At 34.9% G+C, this 27,381-nt stretch overlaps 1 protein-coding gene across 26 annotated transcripts in view; it reads left to right on the plus strand.

The window, feature by feature from the left end:
* DOCK7 (dedicator of cytokinesis 7) overlaps positions 1–27,381 on the plus strand; it is a 211,200-nt gene that overhangs the window by 40,395 nt on the left and 143,424 nt on the right. For all 26 annotated transcript variants that reach the window (XR_011439396.1, XR_011439391.1, XR_011439392.1 and 23 more), the window contains exons 8-14: positions 1,993–2,059; positions 3,278–3,427; positions 13,109–13,189; positions 15,215–15,380; positions 20,001–20,143; positions 24,612–24,705; positions 25,390–25,552. Coding sequence is in view for 20 of the 26 variants with exons in the window: in XM_070268987.1 (XP_070125088.1) it covers positions 1,993–2,059; positions 3,278–3,427; positions 13,109–13,189; positions 15,215–15,380; positions 20,001–20,143; positions 24,612–24,705; positions 25,390–25,552 (864 nt within the window). In the remaining 6 variants the exon portion in view is untranslated. The remainder of the gene's footprint in view (positions 1–1,992; positions 2,060–3,277; positions 3,428–13,108; positions 13,190–15,214; positions 15,381–20,000; positions 20,144–24,611; positions 24,706–25,389; positions 25,553–27,381) is intronic.

Genomic DNA, 27,381 nt, shown 5'->3' on the forward strand with positions numbered 1-27,381 from the left:
GTTCCTTTTTCTCTACAACCTCTCCAACATTTGTTACTTTTTGTTTTGGTTATTTTGAGGTAAGGCAGTTTTGAGGCACTTTACAAAAATCAAGCAGATATCAAGACTTAGTATGAAGCTTTGTAATTAAGACAGTGTAGGATTGTATACAATTAGACAAATAGACCAATGCCATTGAGCTAGAAATAAACCTACATGTTTATGGAGTTTTGATTGACAATAAAAGTGGCACCACAGACAGTGGGGACAGGGTAATCTTGTCAATAGAATGGAGAGACAGTTGGGTGTCTGCTTCTTTCTACCCCTTCCCCCCTCTTTGCTTTCTCTCTCTGCCATACAGGGGGAGAATATATTTCCAACGCATATACTTGGCAAAGTGCTCATATCCAGGATACATAAAGAAGTAAAAATTGAGGTCAAACAATAAATAGAAAAATGGGCCAAAAGAGGATATCTAGGTGGTCAATAAACATGAAAAATTGCATATTAAAAATCCAGTGTGATCCCGTCTACCTACTGGAGTGACAAAATCAAAAAGACTGGCAGTTTTTAGTGTTTTAGAGGATGCAGAGTAGGCTTTATAGAGGCTGACTCTTGGAGACAGTATCACCAAGATCCCTCTGCTTTTGGCTTTTGGTTGGCTTCTGCTAAGAGAGGCATCAGCAAGAAGTCGGAGGGTGGAAGTCGGTGAACTCAGGTTTGAGTATTTATTTCCCTTACTCGTTCCCTGCTAGGTCACATGAATTGGTTGCCTCTCTTTCCCCAAGACCACAGTTTCTGTCAAGTGCCCTCTTTCTATTCTTTCGAGGTTTTGGTTACCACTTCCACCTTCTACTTTAGGTCAAGGGTTGACAGTGACTCTCTGTTCTTGCTGTCCGCAGGGAATTGTACTGTCTGTAGTTGTTTTCCCTAAATCCTACCCAAATCTTTATAAATGGGCTTTTATTAAACTCTTAACCCAATGTGAGTTTATTGTTTGTCTCCTGTAAGGACTTTGACTGATGCTCTTGAGACACACAATGAGTACTATTGACATTTTGTCTGGATAATTCTTTGTTGTATAGGGTCTCTCCTATAGAGCAGAGAATGTTTAGCCACATCCCTGGCCTCTACTCACTAAATGCCAGTAATACTCTTACAGTAATGATAACCAAAAATGTCTTCAGGCATTGCCAGATGTCTCCTTGAGGGGAAATTGTCCTTGGTCGAGAACCACTGCTCTGGAGTTTTAACCTCACATTGTATGTGAGTCATTGTTCTTTGAAGTGAATTAGACACCTCAACTTAAGCATACAGTTATAAAATAAATTTTGACATATTTGTATAATAATAAACTATGCCAGCATTAAAAAGGATGGTGAGATATTTATGACATGAAAATATATCCATAAAATATTAAGTTAAAGCAGACTACAAAATATTATGTATACAGTGATATTTTTTATTTTAAAAGATAATCCATTTAAGAAGTGCATTTATACATAGAAAAAAGTCTGAATGGATAGTCACTGAGCTCTTATTTCTGGTTCTCTCCATGTGGTGGAATTTTGGATGCATCTATTTTCCTCTGAATATTTTTATGTATTTCCTAAGTTTTTACATTGAATATATATGATTTATAATCTGAAAAAGAAAACTTTAGGTCTTTATTTTTAAAGTTTAAAATCTAACATATCCATGTACATAAATAACCAAATTATAAGTTAGAAAGTGATTAATGCCACAAAATGGTCATAAAATGCCATGAGCTTTTAGGCAGTTTGAGATTACTTGTAGCTGGAGAAATTAGGATTACCTAAAGGAGATAATGGTTGATTTAGACTGTGAAAGATATACAAGGAAAAGTGTGTTTCAGGAAGAAGGGATAGTATAGATGGTTAGCACAGATATAGAAAAGTACAAGATACTGAGATAATTTTGGAATGAGAATTTCTTGACAACTATGTATTTTATATTTATTTTTAAACTACTTCATCCTTTTTCTTCTTAAAGGTTTGAGATTGAAATCGAACCCATTTTTGCAAGTTTGGCTTTATATGATGTCAAGGAAAAGAAAAAGGTAAGGGAATATAATTTGAGTGTAGTCTTTTGTCACAATCATAGGTTTTGGAAACCTGACTTTAAGTTGTTTTATAAGATAAGTAATGATTTTTTGAGAATTACTATTTTTTTTTTTAAAGACTGGCACCTGGGCTAACAACTGTTGCCAACCTTTTTTTTTTTCCCTCCCCTCTGCTTTATCTCCCCAAACCACCCCTGTACACAGTTGTATATCTTAGTTGCAGGTCCTTCTAGTTGTGGGATGTGGGATGCCACCTCAACGTGGCCTGACGAGCGGTGCCATGTCCGCGCCCAGGATCCGAACCCTGGGTCTCCGCAGCGGAGCGCGTGAACTTAACCACTCGGCCACGGAGCCAGCCCCTTGAGAATTATTAAACATGGATCTTTTAAAAGGAAAATAGAAATTTAATTTATTAAGACTTCTTAAATATTTTCTTACTATGAAACAGTTTAGTTGATTCTTAGTTTTTATTTCATTGAAAGAGTTCCAAAAGCAAGTAGCAGAAGCAACTTCCTTTTAATTTAAGAAATAGAAGAGAGAATACAGGAAGAACATCTTAGGCAAATGATGTATGAAAGATTAGAATGAGATAACAGTGAATTTTTGTTGATGTAATTTTCAAATTCTCACTAGATAAAAGATCATTTATGTATGTTTTAAATACTTTGAAATGCTGCTCTTAGTTTTACCATCATATCTGTATTGCTCTTAAGAGTTTACGGGGCTTCTCATACAGCATTTCCTGATGTAAATTCTAAGCCTAATCTATGGTAGAAACTTCAAGTGCCTTCAGTGACTTTTGCTATCAATATATTATCATTTTCTGCAGTGGAACTCTGCCCCAGCAACTTGTATTTGCTAAATCAAAACTGCTGAGCTATTATTCATATAATTTTTTAAATACTCAATTTGGGGTAATTCATCTCAATTATAATTTCTTTGCATACTTTATTAGAGGTTATATTTCTAATCAAAGTAGTTTGTGATGTGGTTCTTTAGAATATGTTTATTGTATTCTATTTCCCAAATACTTGGTACATTTCTTTTGCTTTGATATACACAGGTAAAGACTGGTCAGTGAAATATATGATAAAATGTATGTTATAGTGTAATGTTTTAATGTGTGTAATATTTTAAGTCTAGGTATGTATGATTTTTGTGAGTTTTGCTACAATGTACAAATTTAAAAATTTAATATGTGAATGTATCTTTTAGATTTCAGAAAACTTTTATTTTGACCTTAATTCTGAGCAGATGAAAGGATTGTTACGTCCACATGTACCACCTGCTGCCATTACTACCCTGGCAAGATCAGCTATTTTTTCTATCACTTATCCTTCCCAAGATGTTTTTCTTGTAATAAAGGTGAGAATGATGTTAAATATGTTTGTTTATTTGTATAGTGTCTGTATACTTGTCTCCTTTCAATACTGCAAGCTTTTTAAGGGCAAAGATTTTACTTTTAATTATTTTTTATCTCAGTGTTTCTTAACACAATATTGGACATATGCTATAGATGCTACTGAAGTTTTTCTCGAGTCGGGTGCTGTATTAGTCATAGTTCTCCATAGAAACAGACCAGTAGGGTGGAGATGCACACACACACACACACACACACACACACACAGAAAGGAGTTGGCTCATGTGATGGAGGGGGCTGGTAAGTCTGCACTCTCTAGGGCAGGCTGGCAGGCTGGAACTTCAGGTAAGAGTCGATGTGTGGTCTTGGGTTGAATTCTCCAGGGCAGTATATTGGAAACTTGGCAGGTTTCTGGGTGGTAGTCTTGAGGATTCTGTCTTTGAGGGGCCTCAGTCTTTGCTGTAAGACCTTCAACTAATTGGATGAGGCCCACACACATTTCGGAGGATAGTCTGCTCTACTCAAAGTCTGCTGATTTACATGTTAATCGCCTCTAAAAAATACCTTCACAGCAACATCTAGACTGGTATTTGATCAAACAATGGGGCAGTATAACCAAGCCAAATTGACCCATAAGATTAATCATCACAGGAGTTTTAATTTTATCACTCAGTTCCTAAATGATATAAATACTAAAATCAAAATCATTGAGGTCATGGAGCATTATGATTTGACTGTCAGCCAGTTAAGAATAAGGGTCACAAATTCTAAAATTCAAATATTACTAAGCTCCTTAGCTTAGGGTAACTTACAGAATAATTTATTAACTTGACCTTGAGTTGAGAGTAGCCTAAAATGTATTCCTTAGTCATTTTATTCTTATTTATATAAAATTATAATAAAAAGGTAATGAATTTTATAATAAGGTTTTAAAGTGGATTGTCATGAAATGAATCCTGTTTACCCACAGGAATAATGTCCTAATTTGTGGACATGTTCCTATGAATTCAGGTTAAAATAAATCTTAGTTGTAATGAACAGTCCTACAAGCAAAGATTTTAGCAGCAGTGGTATTCAGAAACTCTTAAGAGTAAAATTCAGTTCTAGATATTAATAAAATTGGCAAATATAGTAAATACAGTTACTTTACATGGGGAAGTAGCAAGTTTTCATAAAATAGAACGTATTTGAGGGAATGAGATGGAAAGGTGATGGCTGGAATATTGGCTGGGTGAAAATGAGATTGTTTAGTGACAAGATTTGGTTGTCATTATGAGAGTGAATAGCTTAGATAGGATTAAGAATAAGAAATAGTGAATGTAAATGTTCGATGTAGGTAAATAGGGAGGTAGATTGTGGTAACTTCACATAATGGGATACGATGGCAATTAAAACCACAAGTTGAGTTTTTAATGATATAGAAACTTATGTGTGATACAATGTTTAGTGAAAAGTCTGGTATAAAACTCTTTATTGTATGGTCCCAATTATATAAAATATATACACACACAACTACACATACATAAATGCATGTATATACTTAGAAAAAGACTTCTGTAATTAAAAAAAAAATGAAAATGTCTAAATTTTAAAGAAGTATTTAGGAGATTTTCTTTAGTCCCTTGTGATTCATCAGGATGTTTTTGTTTCTCGAGAGAGAAATCCCCTTGATCTGAGGTTGGTTAGTTATTGCTATACAAGAAGAAGATGACAAAATCCCAGGGGCATCTGTTTAGTTGAGGGATCTGAGTTGTCTGATGGAGAGCTCGTCTAGGCTGTACTTCTTAGGTGACTATGTTCTTTCAGGTGTCTGTAGGTTGCCTGGCGTCAGTTGATTTAGCTGGAGTTGTTTTTCCCTGTATGTCTCCTTTTCTAGAGGGCTAACTTGGCATATTCTCATGGTAATCGTAGAAGTACCAAAGAGCAGGCCAGTTGCACAGGCATTTTTCAAGCCTTTTGGCACATGACGCCAGCTAACATCCTGTTGGCTAAAACAAGTCACATGACAAGAGCACAAAATCAAAAAGTTGGGATATATACTTTACCTCTTTGTTGGGAGGAATTGCAATGTCATTAGAACAGTGAGAGGGTAAAGGAAGGGTGAAGCATTTGGGGCTGGTAGTGCGATCAGTCACTGGGTTGCTGGGATTCTAGCTCAGCCAGGATGATTAATTCCTTCCTCTTTTTTATGCCCTGTTTATTAGCATAGTTACTCTCTGGTAAATATGTGAAGCAGTAATACCATTATGTTTGGGTTGTTGTTTATGTAAGCCTGCCGTTTTAGAGAACGAAAACACAGAGTACATTGGAAGAAACCCACAAATAGACAGACAAAAACTTGGGTTACAATAAAGTAGTGATAATGAAGTTCACTTAAAATTATTTTAATTAAATTTGTTATTGACGTGTGCTGTAATTATAGAAAGTACACAAAAATCATAAATATATAGTTTGATGAATTACCCCAAAATGAATACACTTATGTTACCCACCCAGGTTGAGAAACAAAATGTTACCAGAATCCCAGAAACTGCTTTTGTGTCCCACCCCAATGACTGCTCCTTACTTTTCTGCAATTTTCGCCTGGTTTTGAACACTCTACTAAAGGGATCCAACATATATATATTTTTTGTCTTGCTTTTTCCCACTCTATCTGATTGTGTGATTAATCTGTACTGCTGTATGCAATTCATTAACATTGCTTGGGAGTATTTCATTATATGAATATTTCATAATTTATCCATTTTACTGATGGTAGACGTTTTAGTTCATTTAATTTTGTGGCTTTTATGAGTAATTCTGTGAGCATTTGCATTCCATGAGGATGGACATATGTGCTCATTACTGTTTAATATATTCCTAGTAGTAGAATTGCTGGGTCATAGGATATTTGTATGTCACCTTTGGTAGGTGCTGCCAAATGGGTTTCCAAATTATCTGTGATAGTTGCATTCCCACCAGGAGTGAATAAGAGTTTGTTATTTATTTGGTATTTATCAGTTTTTTAAAAAATTGAGATATAAAATACATACAGTGAGATTTGTATAGTAAACAAATTTGAGGTAAACAGCTTGGTGAATTCTTACATGTGTATTCATCTGTGTGTAATCACTTACACAGGCTGAACTCAGGTCATACAATATTTTCATCACCTTGGAGGGTTCTTTTGTTTCTCTTTCTGGTGGCTACCCCCTCACTTCCACAGATCACTAATATTCCTGCGTCTGTCACCATCATTAGCTTTTCCTGTTTTGAATTTCGTATGAAAGGAATCGTACAATATACAATCTTTTGTGCCTGTCTTCTTTCACTCAACATAATGTCTGTGAGAGTCATCTATATTGTCATGTATAGCAGTAGTTTGTTCTTTTATTTTTATTGTTATGTTGTCCTCCGTTATATGATTATAACATGGTTTATTCATCCTGCTTAGATGAATAGGTAGACCTTGATAGACCTTAGCATGCATCTGATTTTCAGTTGGTTATTATAAATAAAGCTCTGTGAACATTCTTTAACAAGTCTTTTGGGCACGTATACACTCATTTGTGTTTGATATTGCTGGATAATAGGGTAGATGTGTATTTAGCATAAATATATCAAACAGTTTCCCAGAGTGCTTCAACCATTTTACACTCTTACCAACACTGATGTTTGTCACTCTCTTAATTATAACCATTCTGCTACTGTATTCACTGTGGTTTTAATTTGTATTTCTCCTGACTAGTAATGATTTGACCATCTTTATATGCTTATTGGTCATTTGATATTGTTTTTTGTGAAATGCCTGTTGAAATCATTTGTCCATTTTTTTTGTTGAGTTGTTTTGGCTTTTTTGTTATTGATTTGTAGGAATTCTTAATATATTCTGGATGTTAGTTTGTTGTTGGTTATTTGTGTTCCTCTCATTTTTTGCCGCTCTGTACACCCTTTCTCACAGAACGTTATCCTTTGATGAGCCAAAGTTCATAGTTTACATGTTGTCTAATTTATTAACCTTTCTCTTTATGGCTGTGGTATTTTGTGTTCTGTATATGAAATTTTTGCCTCTCTCAAAGTCAGGAGCATATTCTCTTAAGTGATCCCTCATAAGATTAATTGTTTTAACTTTCACATACAGATTTGAGTGAGGTAGAAATGAAGATTAATCCCCCCCTAACACTCACACATATGGATAACAGAATGACCCAGCACTGTTTATTGAAAAGACTTCTTTTCTCCCTACTGCTCTTGCAAAGTCTCTTATGTCATAAATCAAGTGTTCGCATTTGTGAGGTTCTTTTTCTGGAGTGTTTATTTGGTTCCAAGTGGTCTATTTGTCTTTTCTTGGCACCGGTACTACACTGTTTTGATTACTGTAACTTGATAACACATGGTCTATTTTTTCCCAGCTTTATTCTACAAGATTGGTTTGGCTGTTGTTGACTCTACATTTTCCTGTAAATTTTCGCTTGTTAGGTGCCCTCCCCCCCACCCCCCGCCGCCAATACAAGCATACTCTCTTTGTCTCAACAAAGAGCTTTCTGGGATGTTGACTGCGATTGCATTAAAATATACAGATCAATTTGGGAAAGTTGACGTCTTTAAACTATTGAGTTTTCCAGTCAATGAACACAGTCTATCCTCCATATTTTTAGGTCTTTTCCTCTTGTATCTTCCTTATATTTTGATATTTTTGATCCTATTATAAATGATGTCATTTAAAATTTTTCATTTTAAATTATATACAGAATTTCATTTCATTGTCACTGGTGTATAGAAATTTAATTATCTTTTCTTTGTAAACTTTTGTTTATACTTAATAGCATGTACCAGATGTACACCTTCATTACTTTTTACATTCTTAACTTGATTATGTGGCTAACTTCCAGATCAAGATGTAGAACATTACCCAGCAGACTTCGTTGTGCCCCCTCCTACTATACTGACTTTGATTACCATATGTTAGTTTAGCCTGTTTTTGAACTTTATAGACGAGTCATACAGTATATATTCTTCTGTCTGGCCTTCTAAAGAATTGTAACTGTAAAATTCATGTACCAGTAGTTTATTGGTTGTCATCCTGTATGATACTCTATTATATGAATATATCACAGTTTATCCGTTCTAATTGTCACTAGACGTTGGGGTTATTTCTAGCTTTTGGCTATCATAAGTAATCCTGCTACAGACGTTCTTGTACATGATTTTTGGTGCGGATATGTTTGCATTTCTATCGAGTGTATAGATGAGTGTTGAATTACTGGGTCATAGTGTATTTACAGCTTCAATTCTAGTAGAAATGACCAGTTTTCCAACCTAGTTATTCCAATTTTCACTCCCCTCGGCAGTGCTTGAGAATTTCAGTTGCTCTGTTTCCTTCTTAACACTAGCTATCATCAGGTTTTATTGTTTTTCTGTTTTAATTTCATTATTTTTGTTATATATTCTATTTTATTTGTGGTGCATTTGCAGGGTTGTATCAGTTTGGTTTTAACTTACAGTTCCCTGATGACTAAAAGTCTTGAACAATTTATTGGCCATTTGGATACTCTGTTTTGTGAAGTGCTTATTCAGATAGCTCATTTTTAACTTATATGTAAGTGATTTTTAGTATAGTGTACATAAAAAACAAAAGCTTCAAGTATACATAGGATACATAAGTTTTAAGTGAAAAAAAAATACACCCGTGTAATTATATCCATTTCATTGGATTGTTTTTATTTTATCGTGTTAATTTGTAAGAGCTCTTTATATATCCTTCATTTCACAAAGTTGGAGTATCAACTTTATTATGTGCTAAATTCCTACATACACTTGGTTTGGTTTCTGAGCTTTCATCCTATTTTATTTACATTTCTTTTTTTAAAACATTCAAAATTTTGTAGGGGTAAAGTGAGACATTTTGGAGAAAAATGATTAGAGAATGGGGCTGGCCCTGTGGCCGAGTGGTTAAGTGCCCGCGCTCTGCTGCAGGCGGCCCAGTGTTTCGTTGGTTCGGGTCCTGGCCGCAGACGTGGCACTGCTCATCAGGCCACGCTGAGGCAGCATCCCACATGCCACAACTAGAAGGACCCACAACAAAGAATATACAATTATGTACCAGGGGGCTTTGGGGAGAAAAAGGAAAAAAATAAAATCTTTAAAAAAAAAAAAATGATTATAGAAACGTATTGACCACTTGAGACTATTATTTTGTGAGTTGTCTCTTTTAGTTGTAATTTTGTACTTTGATGTTATATTAAATGGAGATGACTTTATGACTGCTTTTATTGATATTTTAATTAACTTAATTTTAAATTTAATATTTTAATTTAAAAATAATTTAATTTTAGATATTTTAATTTAATATTTAAATGTAAAAATATTTTTTATTAAATTTAACTGTCAACAATTAAATTTAATTAATACATTTGATTCAATAATTAAAATAATTTTAATATATTAATTTTAATTTGTTTTAATTTGATTATTTTAATAATTTTTTTTGAAATGAACGTTGATGTTTTGGACCATAAAATTTTAACATTCAGTTTTATTGGTTGCATACAGCGAAACTCACAAACTCTGGTTCATTCTTTTTTTTAAATTTTTAAATTTTTTAAAATTATTTTCGGATGTACATCATATTTCGAATTCTGTGTACATTACATCATGTTCACCACCCGAAAACTAATTACAGTGTATCCCCTCACATGTGAGCCTAGTCACCCCTTTTGCCCTCCCTCCTGCCCCCTTCCTCTATGGTAACCACCAATCCAGTCTCCAATGCTATGTGTTTTTTTTGTCATTGTTTTTATCCTCTACTTATGATTGAGAAAGTAGTTTTTAATTTAACAAATATGTGGTCACATACATATAACATAAAATTTACTGTCTTGATCTTTTTTGTGTGTACAATCCAGTATTAAGTGTGTTCACATTGTTGTGCAACCAATCTCCAGAAATTTCCATCTTGTAAAATCTCCGTACACATTAAACCACAACTCCTCATTTTCCCCTCTCCCCAACCCCTGCCAACCATCATTCTGCTCTGTTTGTGTGAATTAGACTACTCTGGATACCTCATGGGAATGGAATCATACTGTATTTGTCTTTTTGTGACTGGCTTATTTCACTTAGCATGTTTTAAGATTCATCAAGGTTGTGGCGTGTTTCAGAATGTCCCCCCCTTTTAAAGGTGAATAATATTTAACTCTGTGTGTATGTATGCATATATATACATACCACATTTTATTTATTTACTCAATTCTTGATGCACTCTTGGATTGCTTCCACCTTTTGAGTATTGTGAATAATGCTACTATGAACATGGCTGTACAAACATCTGTTTGAGTCCCTGCTTTCAATTTTATTGGATATATACCTGGAAATAGATTTCCTGAATTTTATGGTAATTCTACTCTCAATTTTTTTTTTTGAGGAAGGTTAGCCCTGAGCTAACATCTGCTGCCTATCCTCCTCTTTTTGCTGAGGAAAACTGGCCCTGAGCTAACACCTGTGCTCATCTTCCTCTACTTTATATGTGGGACGCCTGCCACACCATGGTTTGATCAGCGCTGCTAGATCCGCTCCTGGGATCCGAACCAGTGAACCCTGCCCTGCCAAGCAGAGCGCACAAACTTAACCACTGCGCCACTGGGCTGGCCGCTACTTTCTCTTTTTTCCTTTTTAAAGATTTTATTTTTCCTTTTTCTCCCCAAAGCCCCCCGGTAACTAGTTGTATATTTTTAGTTGTGGGTCCTTCTGGTTGTGGCATGTGGGATGCCGCCTCACCGTGCCCCGACAAGTGGTGCCACGTCCGTGCCCAGGCTCTGAACCGGCGAAACCCTGGGCCGCTGTAGTGGAGCACGTGAACTTAACCACTCAACCACGGGGCAGGCTGTATGTCCCCTACTTTCAATTATTTGAGGAACCTCTTCTGTACTGTTTTCCATAGTGGATGTACCATTTTACATTCCCACCAATAGGGCCCAAGGGTTCCAGTTTTTCCATGTCCTCACCAATGCTTGTTATTTTTTTAAAGTTTGGTAGTAGCCATCCTGATGGGTGTAAGGTGATAGCTCATTGTGGTTTTGATTTGCATTTTCCTAATGATTAGTGATGTTGAGTATCTTTTCATATGCTTGTTGACCCTTTGTATATCTTCTTTGGAGAAGTGTTTATTCAAGTTCTTTGCCCATTTAAAAATCAGATTCTTTGTTGTTTTGCTGTTGAGTTGCAGGATTTCTTTATTCTGGATATTAACTTCTTATTAGACATATGGTTTGCAAATGTTTTCTTTCATTCCTTAGTTTGCCTTTTCACTCTGTTGATTGTGTCTTGTGATGCACGGAAGTTTTAAATTTTGATGTTGTCTAGTTTATCTCTTTTTACTTTTGTTGCCTCTGCTTTCTGTGTCAAATCCAAGAAGACATTGCCAAATCTAATGTCAGAAAGCTTTTCCTCTATTTTTTCTTCTGATGCTTATAGTCTTAGGTCTCTGTTTAGCTCTTTGATCCATTTCGAGTTAATTTTTATGTATGCTCTAAGGTAAGGGTCCAACTTTATTCTTTTGCATTTGTGCTCACTTTTTTTAAACACCATTTGTTGAAATGGCTGTCTTTTTCTCCATTGAATGGTCTTGGCACCTGTGTTGAAAATCATTTAACCTTATTTACGAGGGTTTATTTCTGGGCTCTCCTTTTTTCTATTGATCTATATTTATGTCTTTATGCCAGTTCTACACTTTTTGACTACGGAGGCTTTGTATTAAGTTTTGAAATCAGGAAGTGTGAGACTTCCAACTTTGTTCTTTTCTTTAAAGTTTGTTTTGACAATTCAAAGCCCTTTGGAGTTCCATATGAATTTTTCGATTTCTGCAAAGAATCGTCATAGAGATTGTGATAGGGATTGTGTTGAATCTGTAGATCACTTTGGGTAGAATCGACATCTTAACATTATTAAGTCTTCCAATCCGTGAGTCCTTTCCCTTTACTTGTATCTTCTTTAATTTCTTTTACCAGTGTTTGATAGTTTTCAGATTATAAATCTTTCACCTTCTTGGTTAATTCCTCAGTTCTTTATTCTCTTTGATATTATTATAAATGGATTTGTTTTCTTAATTTCCTTTTTGAATTGCTCATTGTTAGTGTATAGAAATGCAACTGATTTTTGAGTGTTGATTTTGTATCATGCAACTTTGCTGTATTTGTTTATTAGTTCTAACTTTTTTTTGTGAAACATTAGGGTTTTTTTGTATAAAAGATCATGTTGTCTGTGAACAGAGATAATTTTACTTCTTCCTTTCCAGTTGGGATGTGTTTTATTTCTTTTTCTTGCCTAATTGCTCTGGCTCAGACTTCAATACCATGTTGAATAGAATTGGCAGAAGTGAGCATCCTTATCTTGTTCCTAATCTTAGAGGAAAAGCTTTCAGTCTTTCACCCTTGAGTACAATATTCATTGTGGGGTTTTCATATGTGGCCTTTATTATGTTGAAGTAGAGTTCTTCTATTCTTAGTTTGTTGAGTGTTTCTATCATGAAAGGGTGTTGAATTTTGTCCAGTTCTTTTTCTGCAATGTTGAGATGATCGTGTGTTTTTTTATGTCCTTCTGTTAATGTGGTGTATTATATTGATGGATTTTTATATGTTGAACCATCCTTACTTTTGAAGCTGATTGTTTTTTTTAAGCTTAATTAATTTTACTTTTTTTGTCTTTGACAGCTAGAAAAAGTCCTACAGCAGGGAGACATTGGAGAATGTGCTGAACCATATATGATTTTCAAAGAAGCAGATGCCACCAAGGTAGAATATCGTGCCTCTCATTTCCCCCACTTTCGTGGTCATTATCAGTCACTCCCCATTTCCCCCAAATTCCCAAACCCAACCCTAAACAACCTCTAAGCTCCCAAATTATACTTTAGGAGAATAGTGTAAAGCATATTAAAGAATTTCACTAATTCATTTTTTCTATTGGCTTACCCACTTTTTTCTTTCTTTATTTCCTTAGTCATCTAGTTTGTGTTGTGTGCTGTGCTGTTCTTTAAAATCTTCCTCACCCCCAAGCTAATTGATTGTTTAAATTTTTTTTTCTCAGAGAGAACTAAGTTAATTCAGTTTAATTCCTAAATAATTACTATTTTCCTATATTTACAAAATAGTGACATTGGTGGAACGTTTCCTAACAAAACACAGTATCCTGGTCCTCTGTCTTGCTATAGATAATTAAGGAATATGGTAAAAATAGAAAATACAATCTTTATTTTGCCATCAGACAACTAATTTCTAGAATTTTGATAAACTTATAAAGCAAAAATAATTGGTGAACAATTGATACCAAATTCCAGGTACCATGAGTTAGCTACAAGAATAACAGGTAGTCTTGGCTCTTTGAACACATCATTTAATAGTTGAAACAGTCAGGAGATGTATGCTTGAGGAATACTGGACAGGGTACCAAAATCTAGAAAATGTTTTGCTTTCTATTTTTCTCAGATTAAGAACAAGGTCTGAGTCTTTTCTGCTAATATAGGTAGCCGAAAATGATGTTCTTCTCTGATCCCTAGTTATCTGGTTGAAATCAGGGTTAAAGTATTCTGGTTTTCCCCAGGTTTACATTTTACAAATTAAATTTTCTGTGTTGTATGTAGCTTGTAGGTATATCTATTACTGTATATACAATATTATAGCAGCTTATTCCGCTCTTCTTACATATTTACATAAGCTAATAGAATTAAGTACACTTGATATCTAGGCTTTTAATTTAAGATTTTATTTTTTTTCCTTTTTCTCCCCAAAGCCCCCCGGTACATAGTTATATATTCTTAGTTGTGGGTCCTTCTAGTTGTGGCATATGGGATGCCGCCTCAGCATGGCCTGATGAGTGGTGCCATGTCTGCACCCAGCATCTGAACCAGCGAAACCCTGGGCCACCGCAGTGGAGCATGGGAACTTAACCACTCAGCCACTGGGCTGGCCCCAATATCTAGGCTTTTAAAGGAGGAACCTATTTTGGAGGTATAATAGATATAGCAATAAACCAGTTAGCTATCCTTCCATCTTTTCCAGCCCTAAGTTCCAAGGTAGGACACTGTCATTAGAATATACCTCACCAAATTCCTATATGGAAGGAGTATGTGAGAGACTTAATATAGGTTTTCACTCTTGGACTGTTGATTGAGTATTGCAGTCCACCTTAGTGTTTGTTTCAGGGATAGCCTAAAAGTTGCAAGCCAGCCTCAAGATGTGTTTCAGATACGCATGTACTGTTTGGACTATTAGTGTTTTTCCAGGAGTTAGTCTTCTTGTAACACTTTTTTTCTTTGCTTCTTTTATTACAACTCGGGGCTTACTTGTTATTGGCCTGTTTGTGTCCCCTACTCCCATGTTATGGTTGCCATAAGTTAGGGATTATTTCAGATGGTTCAACTGCTTCCATCTTTCTAGAATAATAAAATTTAACAAGTCATAACCTAGAATATTTTGTAGTTAGCAGTTGCTGACTAGAACATGGTTATGTTTCCTTTCATAAAATAGTACTTACAATCTATAAGCATGTTTGACACTTTCTCTCTTTTCTTTTCTCCCAAGATGAGATAATCAAAACAGAAATTTCAAAGACTTACTCTACACATGCATTTGTAGAATATGTTGAGTCATTCAGTGGTTAAGATAATACACTGTTAATTAATCTCTGAAAGGTACAGATTGTTTTTCCATCTTTGCTGAGAATTAAGAATTATTAATCTGTTTCTTTAAAATAGGATGAAATAGCCTTTAATTCATTTGTTTTGAGCATAATCATATAATGTATAAAATTTTATTTTGTAGAATAAGGAAAAATTGGAGAAGCTGAAAAGTCAAGCCGATCAGTTTTGCCAAAGACTTGGGAAATATCGCATGCCTTTTGCTTGGACCGCAATCCATTTAATGAATATTGTTAGTAGTGCTGGGAGTTTGGAAAGAGATTCTACGGAGGTAGAAATAAGCACTGGAGGTAAGAGTGTTTTATGTAAAGTATCTCTAAATGTATAATTTTTTTCTTTTTTGTTACATGGCTTGTTTTATTTGTAGACTTTTCAATGTAATGAGGCATAAAAAGGGTTTTCTTTTTCTGCCTTTTTTTCTTTATCAGCTTTATGGAGATGTAATTCACATACCATACGGTTCACTCATTTAAAGTGTATAATTCAGTGTTTTTTGGTATATTCACAAGGTTCTGCAAGCATCACCATAATCTAATTTCGGAACACTTTTGTACTCCTCAGTAGTCACTCTCCATTTTCCCCAAATCCCCAAACCCAACCCTAAATGGTATACTTAGTCTGAATGGATTTACTTATGCTGGCCGTTTTATATCATAGAATTATACAATATGTAGTCTTTTGTGAGTAGCTTCTTTCACTTAGCATAATGTTTTAAAGGTTCATCCATGTTGTAGCACGTGTCAGTATTTCACTTCTTTTTATTGCTGAATAATAGTCCATTGTGTTGATATACCACATTTTATTTATCCATTCAACAGTTGATAGACATTGAGTTGTTTAAACTTTTTCACTATTATGAGTAATGCTGCAGTGAGCATTCATGTCCAGGCTTTTGTGTGGACATATGTTTTCATTTTTCTTGGATCCATAGCTGGAAATGAAATTGCTGGGTCATATGAGAATTTTATGTTTAACCTTTTGAAGAACTACCAGTCTGTTTTCCAATGTGGCTCCACCATTTAAAAACTCTACTAGCAGTGTATGAAGGTTCCAGTTTCTCCATATTTTTACCAACACTTTTATTAACTGTCCTTTGATTATAGCCATCCTAGTGCAGGTAAAGTAGTATCTCATTGTGGTTTGGATTTGCCTTTCCCTGATAGCAAATGATGTTGAGTATCATTTTGTGTGCATTGGCTATTTGTATAGCTTCTTTGGAGAAATACATAGTCATATCCTTTGCCCATTTTTTAATGGCTTTTTTTTGTCTTATTTTGTTGATGCTCGTTTTTTAAGTGGCTTTTTTGTGTTCTTGTCATTAGGTTGTAACGTTCTTTATATAGTCTAGATTCAAATCCCTTAACTAGTAAAGGACTTACAAATATTTTCTCCCAGTCTGTGGGTTGTCTTTTTACTCTTTTGATGGTATTGTGCAGCACAGAAGTTTTAAATTTTGATGAAGTTCAATTTCTCTGTGTTTTCTTTTATTCTTTTCCTTTTGGTTTTAATATCTAAGAAAGCATTACCTAACCCAACATCAAGATTTACTTGTATGTTTTTAAGACTTTCGTAGTTGTGGGTCTTACATTTGAGTATAATCCACTTTGAGTTAATTTTTGCATGTGATGAGCAGTAGAGGTCCAACTTCATTCTTTTTATGTAGCTGTCTAGTTGTCCCAACACCGTTTCTTGAAAAGACTATGCTTTCCTCATTGAATGGTCTTGGCACTCTTGTTGAAAATCAGTTGACTGTAGTTGTATTGGTTTATTTCTGGACTCTCAGTTCTATTCCATTGATTTATATGTCTTAGCTTATGCTTGTACTGTAGTGTCATTATTATTTTAGCTTTGCAGTAATTTTTGAAATAGGAAAGAGTGAATCCTCAATCTCATTATCCTTTTTCAAGATATTTTTGTCTATTTTGAGTCCTTGTATTTTCATATGAAGTTTAGGATCAGCTGACAATTTCTGCACAAAGGCAGCTGAAATTTTGATAGGAATTACATTGAATCTGGAGATCAATTTGGAGCGTATTGCCTTCTTAACAGTATTAAGTCTTCCAATCCATGAAATGTTTTTCCATCCATTTATTTAGATCTTAATTAATTAATTAATTAATTATTTTTGGTGAGGAAGATTGGCCCTGAGCTAGTATCTGTTGCCAGTCTTTCTCTTTTTTGCTTGAGAAAGATAGTCCCTGAGGTTTCATCTGTGACCGTCTTCCTTTATTTGTGTGTGGGACACCACCACAGCATGGCTTGATGAGTGGTGTGTAGGTCCGTGCTGGGAACCAAACCTGTGAATCCCAGACTGCCGAAGCGGAGTGCATGGACTTAACCACCATGCCACCAGACCATCCCCTAAATTTTTTTATTGGTGTTTTGTGTTTTTCAGTACAAGTCTTACCCTTCTCTTGTTTAAATTTATACCCAAGTATTTTATTGGTTTTTGATGCTGTTTTAAATGGAATTGTTTTCTTAATTTCATTTTCAGAATGTTCATTTCTAATGTATAGAAATACAATTGAGTTGAATATTGATCTTATACTTTGAAACCTTTTTGAACATGTTTATTAATTGTAGTTGTTTTTTTTTCTTTCCTTGATTCTTTAGGATTTTCTATATACAAGATCATGGCATTTGCAAATAAAAATAGGTTGACTTTTTTCCTTTCCAACCTGGATGTCTTTTATTTCTTTTTCTTTTCTAATTATCTCGACTAGAATCTTCTATATAATATTAAATAGAAGTGGCAAGAGTGTGTGTCCTTGTCTTGTTCCTGACCTGAGGGGAAATACATTCAGTCCCTTGCCATCAAGCATGCTGTTTGCTGTAGGTTTTCGTAGATATAATTTAGTAGGTTGAGGAAGTTCCCTTCTATTCCTAACGTTTTGAGTATTTTTTTCGTGAAGAGATGTTGGATTTTGTCAAATGCTTTCTCTGCCTTTATCGAGATGATTCATATGGTTTTTGTCCTGTATTCTTTTGATATAGTGTATTGCATTAATTTATTGGTTTTTGGATGTTAAACTAATCTTATATTTCTGGGAGAAGTCCCATTTGGTCATGATACATCCTTTTTTTATATGTGTTGTTAGAGTGCTTCCTAGTATTTTGTTTAGTATTTTTGCTTCTATATTCATAAGGGATATTGGTCTGTAGTTTTTCTTTCTCAGGATGTCTCTCTGGTTCTGGTATCAGGGTAATACTGGCCTCATAGAGTAAGTTGTAAATTGTTCCTTCTGTTTTTTGGAAGAGTTTGTGAAAGATTGGTATTAATTCTTTTGAAAATTTCGAAGAATTCACTAGTGAAGCTGTCTTGGCTTGGTCTTTTCTTTGTGGTAAATTTTTCATTACTAGGTAGATCTGTTTACTTGTTGTAGATCTATTCATATTTTCTCTTTAATTTTGAGACACTTTCAGTACTGTATATATTTCTAGAATTTTGTTCATTTCACCTAATTATCTAATTGTTATATATCTGTTGACCTACAGTTATTCATAGTATTGCAATATAATCCTTTTGCTTTCTCAGGTCTGATGTTCCCTCTTTCATTCCTGATTTTAGTAATTTGAGTCTTTTCTGTTTTTTCTTCATCAGTTTGGCTGTTGTTTTTTAAATTTTATCTTTTGAAGAATTTGGTTTCATTGATTTTTTTCTGTTGTTTTTCTAGTTTCCATTTCATTTGTTTCCACTCAGTTGTTGTCTTTCTTTGTAGGCTTTCTAATGCTTGCTTTGGGTTTAGTTTTCTCTTCTTTTCCTAGTTGTTTCTTAAAATGTAAGGTTGTTACTGAGTTCAGATATTTCTTCTTCTTGTTTTTTGTGAGGAAGATTGTCCCTGAGCTAACATCTTTGCCAGTCTTTCTCTGTTTTGCATGTTGGACACTGCCACAGCATGGCCCAATGAGCAGTGCATAGGTCCACGCCCGGGATCCAAATTCTGCAAACCCTGGGTTGCTGAAGTGGAGTGTGCGAACTTAACCACTACACCACTGGGCCAGCCCCCTCTTCTTTCTTAACATAGGCATTTTCAGCTGTAAATTTCCCTCTGAACACTGCTTTAGTGATATCCCATGTGCTTTGGAATGCTGTGTTTTCATTTTCATACATCTTAAGGATTTTGTGATTCCCCTTGTTATTTCCTTTTTGACCTTGGGTTATTCAAGAGTGTGCTGTTTAACTTCGACATGTTTATGAATTTCCCAAATTTTTTTCTTTTACTGATTTATAGTTTAATTCCGTTGTTCTTGGAGAACATATTTTATATGATTTCAGTACTTTTGAATTTATTGTATTTTGTTTTATGGCTTAGGTAGTATGTAGTCTATCTTGGAGAACGTCCTGTGGGTGCTTGAGAAGAATGTGCATTCTGCTTTTGCTTAGTGGAGTAAACTGTAGATGTCTGTTAGGTCTAGTTTGTTTAGAATTTTGTTTGTCTTCTATTTCCTTGTTGATCTTCAACATAGTTATTCTGTTGGTTTTGAATAATAGGATTCTCCTGCAAAGATTTTGAATGCAAAGTTATCTTAAAATTCTGGTTCAAACTCAAGTGCTAAGACCGAGGGACCATTGTATGGTGACTAAAATTTCCATTTTGTGAATATTTTCTAGTAAATGCATACATAGTTCCTCTGTAGCCGCTCTTCATAGGTCATCTTTGGTCACATGCATAATATGTGTGTGGTAGAAACTTATTTTACCCTGGAAAAGTTTTAAGAAGAGAACCAGAAGATTTAGGTGTAGTGCTTCCTTACCCATCTGTCCAGAGCGAAATTCTACTATTACCAGTATGTTGAGTGGATAATTTTCAACGTTAGTGGATTTTTTCCTTTGTTTGGAAAGTTACCTTAAAACGATCTTTAAATATTATGAAAATGAATATCTTTCTCTTTCTTTTTTTTCTTGGTAGAACGAAAAGGGTCTTGGTCAGAAAGGAGGAATTCTAGTATTGTTGGCAGACGATCACTGGAAAGGACAACAAGTGGAGATGATGCTTGTAACTTGACCAGCTTTCGACCTGCTACTCTCACAGTGACAAATTTTTTTAAGCAGGTATTGTTCTGTCATGTAGGAATTCTAGGGGGCTGTTGGACATAAGTTTCTTTTGCTTTCAGAAAAATCATAGTACATGTAACAATTGATATGATTTCAAGAAATTTTTAAAAACTTTAAGAATAAAAAGAATAATAATTAATATTATATTATATATTTATTTAGATGTTGACCTTGATTAATAATGCATCAAAATCAGTCCACATCTGTATCCTATTTCTTAATTGTAGTGTTTTAAGTTTTCTCAAACACTGATGGTTTTTCTTAATCAGAGTGAGTGTGTGGTTACATCCTCACCCAAGTTTTTTTCACCTAGTGTACCACATCCATGGCATATGGAATAGAGCTTTCAGGCCCTACTAGGGTATTTCTGTGCTAAAATGAAACTAGTGTAATTTTCTTTCTTTTTTTTTTTTTTTGCTGAGGATGATGCACCCTGAGCTGATATCTGTGCCAGTCTTCCTCTGTTTTTTCTAAGTTGGTTGCTACCTCAGCATGGCCACTGATGAGTAGTGTAGGTCTACTCCTGGGAACCAAACACGGGCCACTGAAGCAGTGTGTGCTAAGCTTAACCACTCGGCCACGGGGCCAGCCCCAACAGTCAGCATTATTTTTATAGATCTAAGAAGTTCTTAATCAAAGATATTTTATTTTTGCAAGTATGTTCCCTATACTTCAAATCATGAGTCAAATCAATAGTTTTCAAATGTTGGTCATGATCCATTAATGGTAATGGAAATTTAGTAGATAACAACCAAATTTAAAAAAAAAACCTAGTAGAATAGAAAAATAGTAGTGCATTGCACAGAGTGAGGTTAAATATTGCTTTAGTGAAATTTTTTCCCTAAGTTTTGTGTGAGTGCATGCGTGTGTGTATGTGCATATTGGATTTTGATATAAAATGGATTCTTTTTTTAAAAGATTTAATTTTTCCTTTTTCTTCCCAAAGCCCCCAGTACATAGATGTATATTTTTCGTTGTGGGTCCTTCTGGTTGTGGCATGTGGGACGCCGCCTCATCATGGCCTGATGAGCAGTGCCATGTCCACGCCCAGGATCCGAACCGGCAAAACCCTGGGCCGCCGAAGGTGGAGCACATGAACTTAACCACTCAGCCACGGGGCCGGCCCCTAAAATGGATTTTATACTGTGAATCAAAATCAGAACATTTTGAAAGTCTTTGTCTTGAGTAACCAGATAACCAGAACCATGTAAGAATGGGATAAAATTTATATTAGCATGACAAACTGGAGGAGGGTCTCATACACGTATTTTGGAGCAGATTAAAGGAAATTGCTAAGTATTGTTTCAAAATTTCTCCTTTTGAGGTGTTATTCTAAATAGGAGGAGGAAATCTGGTCTAATGACATGTTATAACCTGAGAGGACAAGGGTTTAGGGCAGGATGTGCTATGAATTGACAGCAATCTGCTTGAAGCCCCTTTCACAGTTACATATCAATAGCATTCATAGGCAGCTGCTCTGAGAGACTCTAATGGAAAATAAAGCAGGTGAGAAGTGTCTGAAGGGATAAGGGCCTTTTTATTATTGACAGCAGTACAAGAAAGAGTCTAGAAAAGGTCTCAGTGTTCCATGGGTGAGGTGATAGGCCAAGTGTAGCCATGGAGACAGGGCAGTAGATTTACTGATACGGTGACACAACCTGGCAGCTATGACGTTACTCTCCTTCTGCTTCTTCAGCTGCTACATCACTTCTGCCAATGTTTCCACAGCTCTTTTTTCATTTCCTCATCCTGCTTTTTTATTGAACTGGTATTGTAAACTTAAATCAACAAGTCATCCATCCACCCACCCACCTATTTATTCAACAGATATTTTTTGAGCGTTCACCATGTACTGGACACTATGTTGGAGACTGGTAACTGGAGATTAGCACAAAGTGATTGTGAAAACTTTAAAATGAATGAGTGCTGGAAACATGGAGCAATAGAAATCTTTTACACTTTGTACAGTTCTGTATTTTTTTAAGTATTGGCATGTACAATTTTATAAGTATTTTTAAATACCTAGAATATTCTGCATCAGGCAAATGCAAATTAAGTAAAAAGCAGAGATTACAGTTTTAATGAAGGAGAATTTAATGCACAAGTTTCTCCTAAATGAGATCTAGAAGGCAGTTTTTTTTTTTTTTTCTGATTGATGGGAAATTATTGTACACAATTGGGATATGGTAATCAGTAGTGTTTATGTACAGATTTGAAATGTGTCAAGCTGAAATTATTAGAAATACGTTGAGTTTTAAAACCAAAATCAAACCCACATGTTAGTTTCAAGGACTTTTGTTCTTTCTGTTGACGAGTATGTAAGTTATTTATTGCTTCAGGAGAACACAACAGTAAACATGCAGTGTGGAGAAGGGAGTGTCAGAGGCTCATTCACATGTTTGGAGGTTCACTGGGGTTAGCTGATCTCACCTTACTTCTATTGGGAAGACTCTTCCCATGTCTTTCAGCTTCTACTCTCATCTTGTGGCAGGCTAGTTTGGCCATGTTCTCATAGCAGTGGCAGAAGTTCAAGAGAGAGGGCAAGCTCACTTGTGCACATGCTTTTCAAGTCAATCATATTTGCTTATGGGACAGAACAAGTCACCTGGCCAAGCCTGGGGAGGGAATTATACAGACAGGGAGTAAAGAATGGAGGCCAGTGATATAAACAATTTAACAAGTTGATTAGGCAGAAATAATGTAGTCTAGAGATAATCTGAATGTATTATAAATAAGGACCATTTAAAGATCTATATTCTGTACTCAGAAGAGAATATACTGTTTTGGCAATTGATGGAACATTTATAAAAATTAGTTATATATTAGATCACTAAAAAAATCTTCATAAAGTCACATTCTCTAACCATAACTCATTAAAACTGAAAACTATTTATAAAAGTATTAACAGAAATCTCCAACCACTTAGAAATTAAGAACCAATTTTCTAAATAATGGAATAAAAAAAGATCAATTATGTCTTAGAAAGTAATAGTCAACAAATGGGATGTACCTCAAGGTGAGTGCACAGAAATGAAGTAACCTTAAGAAAAGGACAATATATAAACTATGTAGTAAAGACAATAAGATAACAAGTTCAGGAGGTTTAGGTTAATCTAAAAGCAGACTCTCGACTAAAAGAATAAATTAATCCAGGCTTATTTTAATTGTAAGAAAAATGTTACATTAAATTGAAAATTTTGTATTAATTAGCTATGGTTCGATTTTCTTTCCTTTTTTTTGTCTCTTTTCCAATTGATAGAAGTCTTTTCAGAGTTTTCTTTCTGGTCTTAATATCAGTATAGTTGTCCTTTTCTTTAAGAGTAGTTTTTTGTTGGGGCAGCCCTGTGGCATAGTGGTTAAATTTGTCACACTCTGTGACCCGAGTTTGTGGGTTTGGATCTCGAGTGCAGACCTACACCACTCATCAGCCATGCTGTGGCAGTGACCCTCATATAAAGTGGAAGAAGAGGGCCTGGCCTGGTGGCGAAGCAGTTAAGTTCATGTGTTCCGCTTTGGCAGCTCAGGGTTTGCCTGTTCAGATCCTGGGTGCAGACCTATGCACCACTCGTCAAGCCATACTGTGGCAGGCGTCTCACATATAAAGTAGAGGAAGATGGGCATGGATGTTAGCTCAGAGCCAATCTTCTCAGTAAAAAGAGGAGGATTGACAGCAGATGTCAGCTCAGGGCTAATCTTCCTTAGCAAAAAAAAAAAAGAGTGGTTTTGGGGCCAGCCCCATGGCAAGTGGTTAAGTTCACGTGTTCCACTTTGGTGGCCCAGGGTTTTGCTGGTTCAAATCCTGGGCCTGGACATGGCACCACTCATCAAGCCATGCTGAGGCAGCATCCCACATGCCACAACTAGAAGGACGCACAACCAAAAATACACAACTATGTACTGTGGGGCTTTGGAGAGAAAAAGGAAAAATAAAAAATTCTTGAAAAAAAAAAAAAGTAGTTTTTACTTGTTACTTCTTTTTTTTCTTTTTCAAATTTAGCCAATGCTGTATATTTTGCATTTGAGAAATTTGGTGATAAAAAGTTGAAAAGGCAATTATAAATGAAAATGTAACAGATTTATAAGACTGTCATATAAATATGTATGTCTCTTTTATGTCTATATTCTTATTTTTCTTTTTTCCTTTTCATCTATCTACCTCTAACTTGTGTTAATTTTTTATATTTTATTGTCCTGTAATACCTTATAAGACATAAATAATGGGCTATAAATAAATATGTAAAATTAAAAAATAGATACCAGTATCATAACTCTTAATAGCATTTGGAAACATTAAAAAGAAGGAAATGTCTGCATATTTATTTTCAATCATAATTATATCAATTTAATTTTACTTTTTATTCTGACTAAGTTGAAGAAGGGCAGGATTGTTAAAAGGTATATAAATTTATTTTCAATCTACTATATTTGTTTTATCCAATGCTTTTTCATCTGTCTTTAAAATTAGGAAGGAGACCGCCTAAGTGATGAAGATCTGTACAAATTCCTTGCTGATATGAGAAGGCCATCTTCTGTTTTACGACGACTAAGACCTATTACAGGTATTTAATAATTTTGAGTAGACACGATTACAATTATCATCACTAATATATTGTATTGTTTGTAACTACTTACTCCTTTTTTTACCTATCTGGCCCATATGTCTTTCTGTGCTCAATGCCCGTCAGCTTCTTCTTCTCATTAATCTGCTCTCGTGTTGTCTAACAGTTTGGATGCAGGACTCAGCGCCTTTGATAATTTGAGTACTGAAATGAGAACGGTGAATAATATTGTGGCTTGAAATTATTTTCTAGAGGAAAAGAAAATGTACATGGAATGGTAAATGTTCAGAAACAGATTCATGTTATGATCAGCGCAAACCATTCCAGAGTAAAACTGTTTTGAAGTTTGTCAACTTTAAATTAAATCATTTAACCTTTGAAATGTTGGCTTGTTCCTGTACTAGATCCCTCTCTCTCTGTTTTTTTCTTCTTTTTTATTTCTTCCTTCCTTCACTTTCACTCAGTAGGCATTTATTATTCTATATGCATTTATGTCTGTATCAGTAATTTATAACTTTGAGGCTTGGCAAAATGAAATAATTTAGAAGTCTGAGGTGATAGTAATTTTGGTTTCTTCCCAGACTTCTTGTAATAATAGGATCTAAATTCGTCCAACAACATTTTTAACATAAAAGTTTTATTTGTTATGTTTACATTGTTTTTATAATATATTTTTCTATGCAGCTCAGCTGAAGATAGACATTTCTCCTGCACCTGAAAATCCCTATTATTGCCTAACCCCAGAACTGCTTCAGGTGAAGCTGTACCCTGACAGTAGAGTTAGACCAACTAGAGAAATTTTGGAATTTCCTGCCAGGGATGTCTATGTTCCAAATACGACTTACAGGTAACACATTTTAATTTTGGAGAATTCTGAAATAATGTACTGTATATTCTATTATTAAAGTAGAATTAGAATGAAACTCTCCAAAAATCTTTTGTAGCTTTGTTACTTATTCCATTTCCTACTTCATGATTTTATTAATAGCTGTAATATATTAAGTTTTTACTGTGTGCCAAGTATAATGTTAATTACCTTACATATGGTGTCTTACTCAGTCTTCAGAGCTTGAGGTAGGTGTTGCCTTCATTTGAGAAGTGAGTGAACTGAGGGATAGAGAGGTTAAGTTTACTTTAGTGTGGTGGAGCTAGCGTTTGAATTGTGGGCTGTTAGATTAAAACACTTGAACTCAGTTGTTTTATTTCATCAAATGTTCTTACTAACAGAATCTAGCATTACACATGAACCAAATTTATGTGTCTGAACTATGTTCTAACAGTTGAATCAACAGTATTTGGTGAGTATCCGTTATCCAAAGAGTTCTTGTTGGATACAGCTTTTTAGGCTGGACACTACACAGTTCCAGGGGTACCATTTGCATATCCTCCTTATGAACGATGCTTCCTTTATTTGTGAATGCTGAGACCATGACTTGACCTGTCTGTGAGGATACCCAAAAGGGCAGCTTGGACAGAAGATTCTAACCCAGACTTCCCTACTTAGTATATTTCGCCACCATTTACCCAGTTCTGGAGGACAAAATTTTGGGAATCAAAATGATTTCTCTCCTTTTCTTGCTCTTCACATTTTCTCCTCCATGTTTTGTAGGCTGTACTTTCAAAATGTATCCTGAATCCAATACTTCTTAGCTCCTCTACCTTTAAAACTCTAGTCTAAGTCACCATCTAGAGCAGCGCTGTCAAATAGAGATATAATGGGGACCACAGTTGTAGTTTAACATTTTATAGTTGCTACATTAAAAAAATAAAAAGAAACTAGTGAAATTAATTTTGATTATGTGTTATTTAACCCAATATATCTAAAATATTATCATTTCAACATGGAATAAATATGAAAAATTATTGAGATATTTTACTTTTTTCTCTCCTATTGAAAGCCTTCAAAATCTGGTGTGTATTTTATACTTAAAGCACATCTCAATTCAGATGAGCCACATTTCAAATGCTCACTAGCCCCATGGGGCTTGAAGCTGTCATATTGGACAGCTGCTGATCTTGAAATTGGTATACCTTTCTAATTTGATCATCTTATTTCTGTTTCTGCCTCAGTCAGTTCTCAACATTGCAGCCAGAGAGATTTTTAAAAGTTATAAATCCGATCATTCATTCCTGTGTCTAGAAGTCTCCATTGGCTTCCATTACAAGCCAAAAAAGAATGAATTTTTTATAATAGTCACTAACACTCAAAATAGTCTGACTCCTATCTTTGCCAATAATTTCATATCCTAACTCTGCTTTGCTCATTTCACTTTAGCCTCAGTAGCTTTTTTGTTCGTCCTTGAACGAACAAAATTTAGTTCTGCCCATGGCTTTTCCATTTGTTCTTCTCTTTTCTTGTAATGTTTTCCCCTAGACCTTTACAGGGTTTTTGATTCCACTACAAGAAAATCCACTGCTTCCCTCCTCCAGCTCTTTCCCGTCTTTGTGTTTCTCATTATCTGGCATTATAATGTGTAGTTCCAGCATCATTTTTTGTTTTTCTCATTAGAGTGTAATTACTGTAAAGGACAGGAACTTGTCTATTTTGTTTACCATTTAATCTCCAACTTTTAGAATAGTGTCTTAGCAAGTAGAAGGCACACAGTAAATATTTATTCAGAGAGTTAAGAAATAAGAAACTAATATGAGAATGGGATTCACAGTCATATAGATATA

Source organism: Equus caballus, chromosome 5, assembly GCF_041296265.1.
Source record: "Equus caballus isolate H_3958 breed thoroughbred chromosome 5, TB-T2T, whole genome shotgun sequence".
Classification (NCBI taxonomy): Eukaryota; Metazoa; Chordata; class Mammalia; order Perissodactyla; family Equidae; genus Equus; species Equus caballus.